At 42.3% G+C, this 14,320-nt stretch overlaps 1 protein-coding gene across 1 annotated transcript in view; it reads right to left on the bottom strand.

Annotated features, from left to right (window-relative positions):
- The window catches only part of kcnq1.1 (potassium voltage-gated channel, KQT-like subfamily, member 1.1), a 33,095-nt gene extending 19,209 nt beyond the window's left edge, over positions 1 to 13,886 (bottom strand). The window contains exons 1-5 of the mRNA XM_076738528.1: positions 13,528 to 13,886; positions 7,236 to 7,326; positions 1,405 to 1,531; positions 829 to 907; positions 74 to 170 (exon numbers count right to left, since the gene is read on the bottom strand). Of these exons, the coding sequence (XP_076594643.1) occupies positions 74 to 170; positions 829 to 907; positions 1,405 to 1,531; positions 7,236 to 7,326; positions 13,528 to 13,886 (753 nt within the window). The remainder of the gene's footprint in view (positions 1 to 73; positions 171 to 828; positions 908 to 1,404; positions 1,532 to 7,235; positions 7,327 to 13,527) is intronic.
- Positions 13,887 to 14,320: the final 434 nt, after the last annotated feature.

Below are 14,320 nucleotides of genomic sequence, written 5' to 3'. Positions count from 1 at the left end.
AGTAGCCTCTAGCTTACTAATAATAATCAGAAGCAGTGATGCCTTTGGACCTGAAGTGTGCTTTTAAATGTACCTGCCGATGGATGAAGACTACAGAGCCCAGGAGACGCCAGGTTCCTCCCTGCCGGTCCACATGAAGCATCCGCAGGATCTGCAGGAAGCGAATCCCTCTGGAAAATAGTAAAAGTGTTTAAATGCTGACATTGTACTCAGACCAAATGCATGTAGGTACTGCATGCACGTACACATGGGCACTAAAAAGCCAAAAGTATGTGGACACCCAGAAATTATACCTATAAATGATTTTTTTAGCATCTCATTCCAAAAAGCATGGGCATTAATCTGCTGTTGTAACAGCCTCCACTCTTCCGGGAAGGCTTTGCACAAGATTTTGGAGCCTGGCTGCAGGATTTTCTCTCATTCAGCCTCAAGAGCATTAGTGAGGTTGGCCACTGATGCTGGGCCTGACATGGCTCACAGTTGGCCAATTCATCCCACTCATGCTGGATGTGGTTCAGGCTCTGCGCAGGTCAGGCAGGCTCTTCCACACCGAACTGGGAAAACCATTTCTTTACGGACCTGACTTCGTGCAGCGGGAACTGTCAAGCTGAAAGGGCCTTCTCAAAACTGCTGCCTCAAAGTTAGAAGAACACTATTGTCTAAAACAGCATTATATGCTCTAAGATTGAAGTTAAGATTCTCTTAATTGGAGCAAGGGGACCGAACCCAGACCATGAAAAACAGCGCCAGACCAGAAGTACACAAGGTGTCCACACATACTTTCTATCGTATACCGTAGTTTCCACCTGCACATACACCATCTCTTACCTTACAGCAGAGGTGGCAAAGACTTGGCCTTTGGAGCCCACTGACAGAACGATTACTGAGGCAACAACTACAATCAGATCTGCAGTGATAGAGAATGAGGGCTTTAAGTATAAACACATCAGAAGCATCCAGATGTTCAACACACAGAGGTGCAGCACGACAGAGTCAAAGAAGAAAGTGCATATTTTAAGAAAATGAATGGAAAGGGCTCTATTAGGAAAGTCTCATTGGGTTTCATTACAAAATTATTCTGCAAATAAGCTGAGGTGAGAGGGGTTACAAATAATATTAAGGCTAATATTCATTGCTGCATATTTAAAAAAAACACCTGAAGGTTCCAATTTTAAGAATAAAAAGGGATGAAGAAGAAATGAGAAATGAGCAGTGACTGTTTTAATTTCATGCTGAATTTGTCTGAGATATTTCATTCTGGGATGAAGCTCAGGATATATTACAGATATTGTTTAAATATTGTGTGTGTGGGTGGGGAGTGAGACCTCTGTTTGTGTCCTTGCGTATAGATACACGTGTGTGTGTGTGTGTGTGTGTGTGTGTGTGTGAGGACTGTGTTCCCACCTATAATAGATATTGGCTTCCTGGCAAAGCGCAGCCGGCCCCAGATGCCAACATATTTACTGCGGCAGCCTGCTGACCAGAGGCGGACAAAATATTCCACACCGAAGAACACCACAAGGACGATCTCCTGCCAGAGAAATGGGGGGAAACAGAACAGACAAATGAGGGAGAAGGACAGGTGGGGGAAAAAATCAACCCTCAGATGTTGTTGCAGGTCACCTGGTGGAGCAACACCTGAACAGCTGCTCAGGCTTCAACAAAGTGTGCTTCGACACAAACGAATTAAAGATGCAATGGTTGCACAACTGTTTTCAAGATTTCCTCTTTTTTTTTTTTTAAGTGCAGCTTCTCACACAAACATGTAACAGCGTTTCATTAAGGATTATTGACTCTTGCTCAACAGATACACCATTTCTCACTGTTTAATTTGTACCACACCGCTGATTAATTCCTCATTTCAGCTGCACAATTTACTTTGACCTGTCAGATAAAAAAGAGATTATGTACCCTGGCTGTAGACTGTATGGACAAAGGCTCTGTGACATCACCCACAGGTTTCTGAAGAGACACTGTGAAGTGTCAGTGGCTCCAGCCATTGTCATCCTGGCAGCGCCTGACGTCTCCAAACTCCTGGCTAATCAAAAAATGGGCAAAGAGGTGGAGCGTGGGTGGGGCTCAGGGGGAATGCCCATAATTATGTGGAATTTGAAGCGAGTGAGTCATATAAAACTTCACCCCTGTACAGTTGTCATGAACAGAGAAATTAGCTATAGAGAGCAACATCATTGTAAGCATGTTTATTTCTGCTGTGAAGTGGGGCATTCTAACGTGGAGGTCTATGGGGATTGACTTGCTGTTAGAGACAGCCTCAAGTGGCCATTCGAGGAACGGGTACTTCAGTTCTGGCTTCATTTTGCACTCCCAGAGGTTACTGCCTGATCCTGACAAAGATTTTGATAATATTTAAATGTATTTTGTTAATTTCAGCGAGTTTCAAAATTCTGGGAAATGCACTTATTTGCTTTCTCCCTAAGAGCTAGTTGCTAAAATGGATAACACTCTCATATATATACAGCGAATATGAAGCTACCATCAGTCATCTTAGCTTGGCACAAAGACTGAAACAGTGGGAAACAGTTAGCCTGGCTCTGCCCAAAGATAGAAAGCTTTATCTCATTTGCATAATCCATAAAAAAAAACTAATGTAAAAATAACATACTGTGGTTCAGCGACATGTTCTGTGCTCGACTATTTTTGGCAGTAACTTCCTGGAGTCTCTGCTGATTGCCTGGCAACCTCACAGTGACAAAAACACTATAATAACACACACATAAACAGCTTTCACTCTTCAGTTCATTTGTCATTAGTATTAGAGGTCCCTGTGGGGTGATTTTGTTACCTTTAAACAAAGCCATGCTTGCTCCTCCCCCCCTCTTTCCAGCCTTTGTGCTAAGCTAAGCTAACCCTACCACATTTAGACAATTTCCTCACTTTCTTCTCCTTATTCTCCTTATTTTTTAATTCACGTATCAATAAATGAAACAAGCCACCACAGCATGTGTCCAATGCTAAACATGAAGCTCAAGCTTCTCAATTAGAGCTGCTCTATTTCAATTCAACGCAAGTTTCTCTCCTTGAGGACAAATGGATTCAAAAAATCAATTGCTGCACACAATTACACCAACATGGAAATTAATGAACTGTTGTGAGTGCAATTACTCCCACACATCTCTTAATCATTGACAAGCATTTGGAAATGAAGCTGTCTCAAAGTCAATCAATAGCTTTTCATAGATTTTTAATGGCGACATGATCATTTTGCAGGGGATGATGAGAGGAACGGTCTGGGGGATTCAGGCAGTGGATGTTCCTCGGTGTGCAGCAGGAGACGCTTTCAGCTTGGAATTATTGGAGGTGTTTTTCTTCATCAGAGCCAAAGATTAAAGCTTCAGTGAATATAAAATAGCACGTCTCGTAAAAACAAAAATTGGATTAATAATATGTTAAGTTGTGTTCCTGGAAGCAAATGTAAAAAAAAAAAAAAAAAAAAAGATGTATTTCTTCTTTCTTCTTAATTTATTCAGTGAGGATTTCTACTTCAAGGTTGAAAAACAAATGGTCTGTCCAAAAAAAGTGATGCATTACCAAAGAGGAACAGATCAAACACAGGCATAGAGAAGAATCGAAGCAGTTGTTTTAAGTTCAGGTTTAAAGTTGATTCTGACCCTGAATCTGATCCAGAGTTTTTGATTGGATGGACATGGTCTTCAACTGCTGTTTCCACAATCAAGAAGATCCATTAAGCTCAATTTTAAGCCTAAATGTGTTCAGAATAATGCAAAGTTTCAACACCTGACATGACCTGACATGTGAGCACATTCCACCTGCGATGAAGATCGTGTCACAGAGGTCCTTACGAGTCCACTCGGTTGTGAGGAGATGAAACCCAGTCCAGGACCAGAGTGGGACCAGGTCCAAACTGTAGTCTGTCTAGATGTGTCGGGCAGGGTTTCCAGCTACCAGTGTCCAACCTCTTCTCTTCCATTTTTCTCAGTTATTACACCCTTCCCCCCTTCCAGACCCCCCTTCTCTGCTTCCTCACCCCCTGTCTCATCACAGGAACCACAAGAGGGGACAATAAAACTGGGATACCTCATCTAGCCATTGCCCTCATGACACTCCCTCTTCACAGCATCTTCTGACCTAAGCCCATCATCGATCTTTCCATTCAACCTTCGGTTCTTCCCCTCATGCTCGACCTTCATTTTAACCTACGGTTCAATCTGACTCTTCACCACACCAGTTTCCACCCTCGTTCTTCCTCCCTTTCCAGTAAAGTTATTTGCATTCCTTGAAGGTCTTCGATAGTGAAATCACAAGTAAAACATGTTCTCCTTGGCAGAATGAAATAAAATGTAGCTGTACTTTTTAATAGTTTCCAGCCATTTTGAATCCAAAAAACAAAGCTGGTTCTAAGAATGTGGATTCTTTGGGCAAACTGCCAAGAATCTGGCCAAACATACTACCACAAACACTGTCAGCCTGCGCTGCATCTCCAAGTACAGAACAGCATGGTCTCTGTTAACCTTGAATGTGCGGGAAGAAAGGAACAATGCGAGGAAGATGCTTCTGCGATGGGGGAGGAGAGAGTGAAAGAGTGGCAGGGTCAGAGCAAATCTAAACTAGAAAGCACAAAGTACAAAACGGTCCCTTTGGGATGGAGGGTGGAAAAGATGAATGTTTGAGATTTTGGTTGGTTTAGCAGCAAATATTAATTATTCATTATCTGTGTACAGTGGAAGAGAAGAATAAGACGATTAAGCATCTCCAGAGGGTAAACTTAAGGCTGAAAAGCATTTAGCAATGAAATCTATATTTCATGATATTCTGGTATTTATTAACAAAATTCACACTTCTTTCTAATTACAGATCTGACTCATACACAGGAGCCTCTGCGGCGGCCTGAATCTGTATGAATTCAACACTGAACCTGCAGGATTTGAGATTCTTACTCTCCAGCTCATGAAGCACCATGACCAGTTCATCCTATTATCCTCAGGCCAAGGTGAACTTGTCACATGTGGCACGCTCCAGTCCTCCTTTCAAGAAAATCCGAAAGTCCTTCTTATCCTTTCTAGGGTTTCCTTTTGTCTGAGCTTGAGTGACTCACCCATCACCCAAACAGTTTGTGTGCTCAGCAGCTGGTGTCTCGGGGTTAAGTTTATCCCATTTACTATTGATTCTAGAGGACGAGCCTTCGTCCTCATAGGCCAGCGGGATGCCCTGAGATTGTTTGCAGAAGAGAAGCCCATGTAGTGTCCCTAAATTGTTTTTGTGAGACAGCAGTTAGGTCAATCAATGAAATTGTCAAACAACAGAAACTGACTTTTGATTTTAGAGGTATTAGCAACATCTTCACAACGATGGTGTTGCGTGTAGCAGCAATGCCTTCAAACATATAAAAACTGATTTATTAAACAAGGTTATCCACCGTATGTGTTATTTCAAAGATCTATAATGACTCACTGTCCGTCATTTGACTCGAAATGGGAAGCAAACTCCTCCCCAACTACTTGATATATCAGAATCAGGCCTGTTTGCAGATGCCAGCCAGCAAAACAGACAAAACAGAAGCGCTGAGCAGATGGTGAAAGTCAAAGGAAAGATCAGATCCGGCGATAGCAGAGGGAGAAAAGGCTACGGGCTGTATCTGCAATGTAAACAGTGCTGTTAGAGGATGAAAGGTGCATCTTGTGCTTGAGATTTTAGATTCTTTCAAATTTCAGTCACCCCACTGTTATCTGTCAGGCACATGTAGTTTGTGGACCACTGATCAGGATCATTAAAGAAACACTGCGGAGTTTCCTTGTAAACAAACAAGGCTTTGTTTAGATTCATTACACATTATGTGCATCCTTAAGGCATACAAATTAGCAGAAAGATAATTATAAAGCTGATTGTTTGAGGACGGAACACATAGGTGGAAGACCCACATGCAGACACAGGTTGGAGTTCAAAAACAGGCCACATTAGGTGCCTATGAGGTGACAAGGGAACAGGTGAGTGAGGAGGAGGACCAGGTAAGAGCTGATTGGGTGGAGGCAACACGGCAAGCCGGGTAGGGCAGGTGTAGAGAGAGCGCAGGAAAACACAGCTCAAACAAATGACAAAAACACATTAAAACCAGACGAGACTGCAGCAGGAAGGTGACATGTTGTCGTGTTACATCGACTGGTTGTCTTCTTCTTCTCCTGTTATTCTGGCGCGTTGCTACCTTTCATGCAGCACTGCATCCACCGACTGTAGAGGCGCACGCTGTGTGTGGAATTGCCTGAAAGTGACGGATGCACCTGCTGTCATCACTTTCATTTAAATCAGAGTAGATTTGCCGAGATATGTTGCACCACAACATGAGGCAGATTAACATGCAGGAACACAAGCTGTGTTGTTCATGTAAGCGCGACACTAATTCATACATTCTTTATGCGAGTAGACCACAAGTCTTGAAGCTGGTGTAAAAGCAGCTCTTTTTTTAAACCCTTAGCTGTAGCCAGAATTATTTTCAGGTTTCAGTCTTTAATTGCTTCACACAACATGAGCACAACCGGCGTGGGCGTAGCAAAATTCACATGCTGGAAGAAATCATGTCGAGTTCTTCAACTTTAATGGAATCGTAACACCTGCATTTGAAGCAGGTGTGAGTGAAATCTTTTTTTTTTTTTTTGTTAAATCGCTGCAATCTTCAGATTCACAGGAAAAGAAAATCCTCACGGAGCTTTTCGAGGAACACTGACTTGAGAATTCACACCGCGGACTTCTTGAAGACTATCCTGTTAGTGCTGACCTTTGAGTAAAGAGACCAAAAAGGAAAAGGCTATTGTGTTAGTCGTGTCACTCCATCCAGCTTTATTTATCCCTGGTCTGCTCGAGTCTAAACTGCTCCACAATAAAGATGTGACACCGCAGTCTGCAGATACAATCAGCTCAGTCAGAGAGAGCAGTCGAGGCAAATACATCTTTTGAATGAACTAAGTTAACTTATTGTCTTGTTTGTGACGAAGCCAGCCAGCTCCATCAGCAATAACACATCAATCACCAAGCTTTCAGCACCACGTATTGTGAGGATGTGTGGTCTGACCAGGGTTTCAGAGTTGGATCCCAGACTCCCTGCAGCATAATCTTCACCCATCTGACTCTGAGGGTTCAGTGGGGATTAAAATCACTCGGTCTGATCTTTAGCTTTTCATGTAAAACCTCTCTTAGCGGGAATCTGACAATGAGACAAATTTGGGACAAAACAGCGTTTTTATGGTTAATCCCAGGAAACTCACCACCCAGAAGAGCGTCGTATGAGCCAGGGCCTGGTACTCTTCGATGGTAGACAGAACGCTGAGGATGAGACAGGCCAGAACGATGAGAAACCTGAAGGAAATCGAGCAGATCACACATTAGTCTTCATTAAACTGCCATCATTTGTTTGTCTTATTTCCTTTGTATATATTATTAAATCATCCGGTTGGATAATGATGTCCAACCAGCTTTTGCTTACTCAAAAGCTTCATTTTCCTCAAAATCAAAGCTTTACATAACTTGTCATGAGTCAAACACAAGCAAACACGAATCTGCTCAATCCACTTTTCAGCATGTCACCTCATATTTATGCCAGCATCTCAGACTTTGATTTAAGCAGCATTACTTGAGTCAACTTCTGTCTCATTCGAGTCTGAGCTTCTGAACAACTTAAAAAAAAAAAAAAAAAAAGAAGTTTCAAGACAGCATCACATTACTTTATATTTTTGTCATGAAAAGTATCTGACTAAATTTGAGCAAACATTCAAGGACAACCCTCTGGAGGAAATTCTGAGAGCGTTTTGAACTCCGCCATATGAATGCAAAGCACATGATAAACTTGTCAAATAATGAGCACACAGGTTCACACACACACACACACACACACACACACACACACACACACACAGTATCAACAAACACTAAATTGCTCCTTAACATTCTCCTTACTCCCCCTCAAGGTCACAAGCGTTTCAACTGCAGCAACAATAAGACGTCTGTAACTCCTCTACCTACTTAAGAGAAAGACATTTTCTTTCTTTGAGATAAGACTTCAGGCTGCTGTGACACTACACCAAAAAACACTCTCATATATGGCCTTGAGTTTTTTTTTACTCCTAAACTCTTCAAAAGAGAGTGCAAATTTCAAAACCAAAAGGATTTAAGGAAGCTTTTATGACCACGATTTTGTTATTTGGGGGAAAAAAAATCTTATACCTACCTCGAAGACCTCCATGTAGCACCTTATGACACCTATCTTTTATTGATTTCAATTCAGTAATTTTGGTTCATGGAAGTAAGAGAGAGAAATTCCTGTTTAATTTGATGGTATTGGAGGAAAATGGGAAAGTAGGGATGACCGCAATATAGGTGATGAGTCAAACTCATAACCTCGATCACACTTGTTTCAGCCGGGCGAGCAAGGACCAGCATCAGTTCCTGTTTTTATTTTTGTTGTTGCAATATTGCCTCTGCTGTAAGAGTTGGGGTTGTATCTCCCATTTCATTTAATTTGTACTTTTAGCAGGATATCTTAGAAAAGAAAGAATGTGCAATAAACTTCGTGAAGGTTTGGAATCATGGAAAGGACAAACTCATCAACTTTTCATTTCCGCTGGCAAGACATGTGAAGTGAAGGGAGGAGCTTCTGACACTATCTGAGGTCATTTGGCATCAGCTGACTGGACAACAGTCCATCGGACCAATCAAAAACAATGGGGGCACAGGAAAGCTTGTTTAATGCGTATATACAACTACGCTGACAGTATTCACTTCAAACTTGGAACAGAAAAGATTGCATTTGATTATTATAATATGTCATGTTGCACGTATCTGCCGTATATGTTTGTAAATATACATATATATACTTGGGAAGGGTTGCTGTAGACATAACTCATAAAACTATGCAAAAGAAAGATCTCAAAAACATGTGATATTGTTCTTTATTTGGGGAAATATCAACTACACAAATGTGCAGCTGAAATGCTTAAATTTTGGAAAAAAAAAAAAAATTGGTGTTAAGTATTGGTAAATTTTTTAGTAAATAGGGGACAGAATAGAGGTGGCAGGAAATGAAGGAAAGAACGATCATTAGCTAGACTCAGACCAAGTGCAACTTCAATCTGAAGCCACCTCAATGCCCCAAAAATGTGAACAATCACGTGCCTTTGAAAGACACTGGGAAGAAATCCAATATTGAAGTGAGCTATCTTGACAAACTGCACAGTGCTGCTGGAAGTATTTGCTTTACTGTCATATAGTTGATATGGTTTTCAGCTTTTGTTCAGAAAAGAGCCTTGAAGAATCGCTGTCTTGTTCCTATATGAGCACACTTGATGGAAACTATGTGTAGAGGGAGTTATAGTTTCCAGTCAGTGTTTGCACCATGGAGGCCCTTATCACCACATGCTACAGCCTGAGTTTATTGAAGACTGGCCAGGAATCCAAATACCCCCCCTTGAAACTAACACACACACACACATACAAACACACACACACACTTGAACGTGCACGCCACACGTCAACACAGATAAAAGGCAGAGGGAGAATCGCTCAGAGAAGATGGGCTGGTGTGCAACACAGCTAACAAAGCAGCAGTTCCTGTGTGAAAGACCAGAACAAGTAGACAATACAGCTCTGCAAAATGACTGTGTCTTCTACAAAATGACATCTGCAGTCTGCTACCTGCACATGTGAGAGCAAATTAGTCCATTAAGAAGAGCTGGGGTAGATTGGGCGAAAACATTAAATGCTCACAAGACAGGATGCAGCGTAATTTATAAACTCTTATGTTCAAATGTGACAGAGGAAGTTAAAAAGAGGATCAAAAGAAATACAAATGAACATCAAACTTTCCAAAGCAAACACTTCGGTATGCTAATGGCAGTAATTTGTCAGCGAAGCTCTCCTTAAATGAGTTCAGAGCAGTTGAAATACGAGTAAACATACACACTCAGTATGCTAAGCATACCCTTCTGCTTCACTTTTAATCCATCTGAGACGATCTGACTCGTCAGTCCCTCCCGACTAACTGCACCATCATATTTCGCTTCCTTTGCCTCCAGTGGGCTTCTTGTAGCAACAGACAAAATAATACATCGACTCAGCTATGTAGGCACCACTGAACTCAAAACAAAAGCTCAAAGCATTGCTCCTATCTATTATTGATGGGCAGATTCACTTGCAGTGTCTTGTGCTGTGAGTGTAGAGACAAAGCAGGACAGGATAAGAGTTAGTAGTGACGCTGCTGAGACACTGGCACTTACCATCAAATATCCTGTTTGGAACAACAATCATACTTATTCTTATCGCTGTTGTGAAGTGTTTTATAGTGATAAAAGACAACAAGTAAATCAAACGAATGCAATGCAACAGAATGGATTTCCGCTGTAATAAAAGATCAAATAATGCATTGTGGATTAAATGTATTGAAGTGGGATTTTAAGGCCTGATCACCCCTTGTGTGTAATCTGCACAGCCAGTAGAGGCATTTGTCAGGGCTGCAGCCTAAACTTTGGCTAGGATGGGGTTAATAGCTGATAGACATTAGGTGAACGAGTGACCTTGCCTATGTGCTCCATTAAGAATCTGACCTCCTGTGTTTTGTAGAGTGGAAAAGATAAAAGTGCAGATGCTTTTTCCCCAGTTACTAAAATATAGGACACAATACAAACCACTCCAGCCAACAATGTTACGCAAATTGAAAAGAAGAAATGCATAAACCCTTAGCCAGTTTGTTAAATTCTAAAAAAAGAAAAAAAGAAAAAAAAAAAGCTTCTGAACTGACTTCGTCCTGCTTGGTACTCTTTGACAGAATCTCTAGTTCAGTTGAAAGCATGTCTGAAAACTCCTTTCTGATTTGAGTTTTCTCTTAACTCTGCTGGTGGACTCATCAAAACCAGCATGTGGGATGGATCCATGCTGCTCCAGACTAAAATACTGCATTTACGAGTTCGACTGTAGCGCGCTGCAGACAGATGTCCAGTGAGAGAGAGTCGGATATACTTCATTAAATGCAGAAAGCTAAATATCTACCGTGTTCCTTTCCAGGGAAGTGAGCTTTCTTTTTAGCCCTGTCCCTGTAAGCGTATTGTACCACCACACACACACAAACTGACAAACATATGCATGTGCAAACACGCACACACACAAGGGGACCTCTGATAAGGGTCACTCTGACGTTCGAGTTCTGGGTCAGTGATAAGGCTGTGCTTGTTATTAACTGCTTTTCTCCCACTCAAACACTTGCAAAACAAGGTACTGAACTGACCCCAAAAACCTGCTGGATGGTTCGACATCCCAACATTATGCTCTTACAACAAACACCAGGTTGAATCACCGAAATGAGAGAGTTTTGTCCAGAAAACACAATAAAGAACTGCAAAATTTAACCTCTAGTGACATTAAACAAGACTGCAACCCTGAGTACACTGCTTACACTTCAGAGAAATGTGTCATATATCCTGTAGGTTTAAAACCACACATCCTCGTACCTCATAGGTAATGACTCTCAAAATGACATGTAGAGTTTCTTGCTCTTTATACTAAGTCACCTCACCTCCTCCTTTGCTGCCATAATAATTACGCAGGCCACTAATGGTCGCTGCCTAAGAATAAGCATGAATATGGGTCGTAATAACCTGCCTGCACAGACGTCTTATATGGATGTTTCTCTGGTCAGGACCCGCTGATTTGCAGGTTTGCTTGTTTTTAAGCCTGGATTTGGGTGTACAGTTTCTTGCCATCATTGTCAGTTAAGGTAGCATCGCATTTCACTTCTGTCCTGCAAATATTGGGTCTGCTTACTTTTCATGCAAATCAAAGGCCACACAACGGAAGAACTCAAGGATGTGGTTCCTTATTCGGTGGACTTGAAGTTTTAAGATCATCTTTGTTTATCTTTGATCATTTATCTTTGTTTATCTTTTAAGGGCTCATTCAACAGATGACCTTTACCTACCTTTACCTCATGAAACCAGAAATTTCAAATCTGAGCAAATGAGGTTGGTGTCTGCATGGAGCTGCAGCACACAAACATCCATCATGGCTGAGCGTGACAGACCGAAAAGTCAAGTCAAGCCAAAGGTCGGCCTCATAACACACTTGTTTCATCCATGACATCTTAATGAAACAAGTTCTCTAAATGATCGCCATCATACACACATAAAGAAGTGAAATTTGCTGCTGACACTGTGGTTTATGAAAAACATTTTGATTTGTGTTTTAAGAGACACTTTGTGGTGTTTCTTGTCATTTCGCGCAGTCTGAGCGTTGATCATTTAATGGCCATTACTGGGACGTTCAGGCACCACATGATGCACAGTGAAATAATATTTGAAATGTTGATGCTAAAATAGCAATTTCCTTGGAATCATTGCAGCTACAAGCTTCCCCATTACTGTGCATTGTGCAGTTATTCTTGCTAATGTAAATGTTTGGGTTGCACTGTTTTGGCTCACACTCCCTTTGAGTCACTGAGACTCTAACCTGCTCCGACAGGCTGCGTTCCCCTACGTCCCTGCCGACACTGCGGGGTCACAGGGTGACAGCGCCAGACAGGGCTGCTACCTCCTCCACACACACACACACACACACACACACACACACACACACACACACACACACACACACACACACACACACACACACATGCACTGCCAAGTTTAGCTGCCTGCTATCAGTGCCAGCAAGTGGGGACAGACAGCACACATGGGGGTGAGGCAGAGGATCATCATATCCCACATTCCTAAACCTGCTTCCTGAACACTGCAGTCTGGATCTACTGGACTGTTAGTTTCCAGGAGGTGGTTTATAGGAGAAAGAAAAAGGTCTATGGGCATGTATTTAGCATTAGTGACAACATTTCATTTGTCAAAAAAAGCCTTTCAAGCTACCTGACAAAGCTGTCACATCAACTTTGGGTGGTGAACTGTAATGTGACATCATTGTGATACTGGCGCTTTAGCAGATAAAATCCATCCCGAACTCGATTATTCCAACTCTATGTTCATTTTAGACGCATTATCTGTATTTTATTTTCACACAACCCGCAGTCTCGCATCACACTGTCAGGAAGGACAAAAACACTCCCTGTCTGCTTGAGTTGGTTTAAAAGTTCTGTTTTTTTGACTCACTGAATGCAAACCAGAAACTCTTCAGTGTTGCTGCACTGAAGCTGTTCTGGAAAATTAAATGCTCAATGGTGCAGTGGAAAATAGTCTCCCACATGAAAGATCTGTATAACATCCCTTTAGTACTCCTATGAGGACATATGTTGTCTGAGATTCTCTTGTCTCTGATGAATTATATAGTATTTTTTAATCTGCTATGGCTAGACTAAAATATCCTTTTAATATTCCTAGAGGGACCTTCAGTTGCGCTGTGATATCTGTGCAGCATCTTTCCAAAATTCACAGGATTAACAGTTCTTTGTTGTGAGGGCTTCCAAGGCTCTACATGCGCAATTAACTCCCTGTTTAATTAGGATCTTAGAGTTGCAATTATACCCTTGAATACCCAATGGATCTGGATGATTATGAAAATAAAAACACTCACACTGTGAAGTGATACACGAAGCATTTCCAGCCAGACGGCCTTTCCAGAAAGTTATACACGCGTCCTTGGATGTAGGCGCGGGTGAGGACTGGACGGACCCCGGTGCTGTACACCGACATCCGCATAGACATCCGGGGATGAGATAAGTACGGGTGGATGTTGACAGGGGGTACCTCGGTGGGAGTGTTACCGTCCTCAGGCATTTTGTCTCTTTCTGAAAACGTGTCGATGCCCACAGGTGTCCCTGCTTCAGGCGCGCTAAACGTGGCTTCCGACAGCTCCAAATCCGGTGGTCTTTTCCCACGTGCCATACCAGAAGACCTCCGGGTGTTCTCCTGATAGAGGGCGGAATCAGACATTGCACCCTCCCGGTATTCTTCTGTCGCTGGGTTAACTTTTTCACAGTTATTTTTCGGTCAATGACTTAAACGGACAACTGTTCGCCCATGTGCGCTCGCCTTCTGTTGAGCGCCTAATCGCACCAGGGCGCCTGTAACTGCAACATAAACTGAGTTATTAATGCTCTAGATCACCAGGATGGTGTTACTTTGATTTAACTTCACAGCTCTCCGGACTGTTGAGTGTATGTCGAGCCTCAGCCCTGAATGAATAGCCCCTTCCTCTTACAGAGCATTTATCAGCCTGGAGAGCTGCGGGCGCCAGGCGGTGCGCGGTGAGTCGCCAGCTGTTAGGACAGTTTACTGTTTCACAAAACTGCTTAAAAGCAGTCTGCAGCTGATGAACTCCATCCCCAGATCTGTGTGAAAGTTACATTTCTCTACACCCCTTCCCC

The sequence above is a fragment of the Chaetodon auriga genome, chromosome 1, assembly GCF_051107435.1.
Source record: "Chaetodon auriga isolate fChaAug3 chromosome 1, fChaAug3.hap1, whole genome shotgun sequence".
Classification (NCBI taxonomy): domain Eukaryota; kingdom Metazoa; phylum Chordata; class Actinopteri; order Chaetodontiformes; family Chaetodontidae; genus Chaetodon; species Chaetodon auriga.
This window is presented reverse-complemented; position numbering and strand designations above follow the sequence as displayed.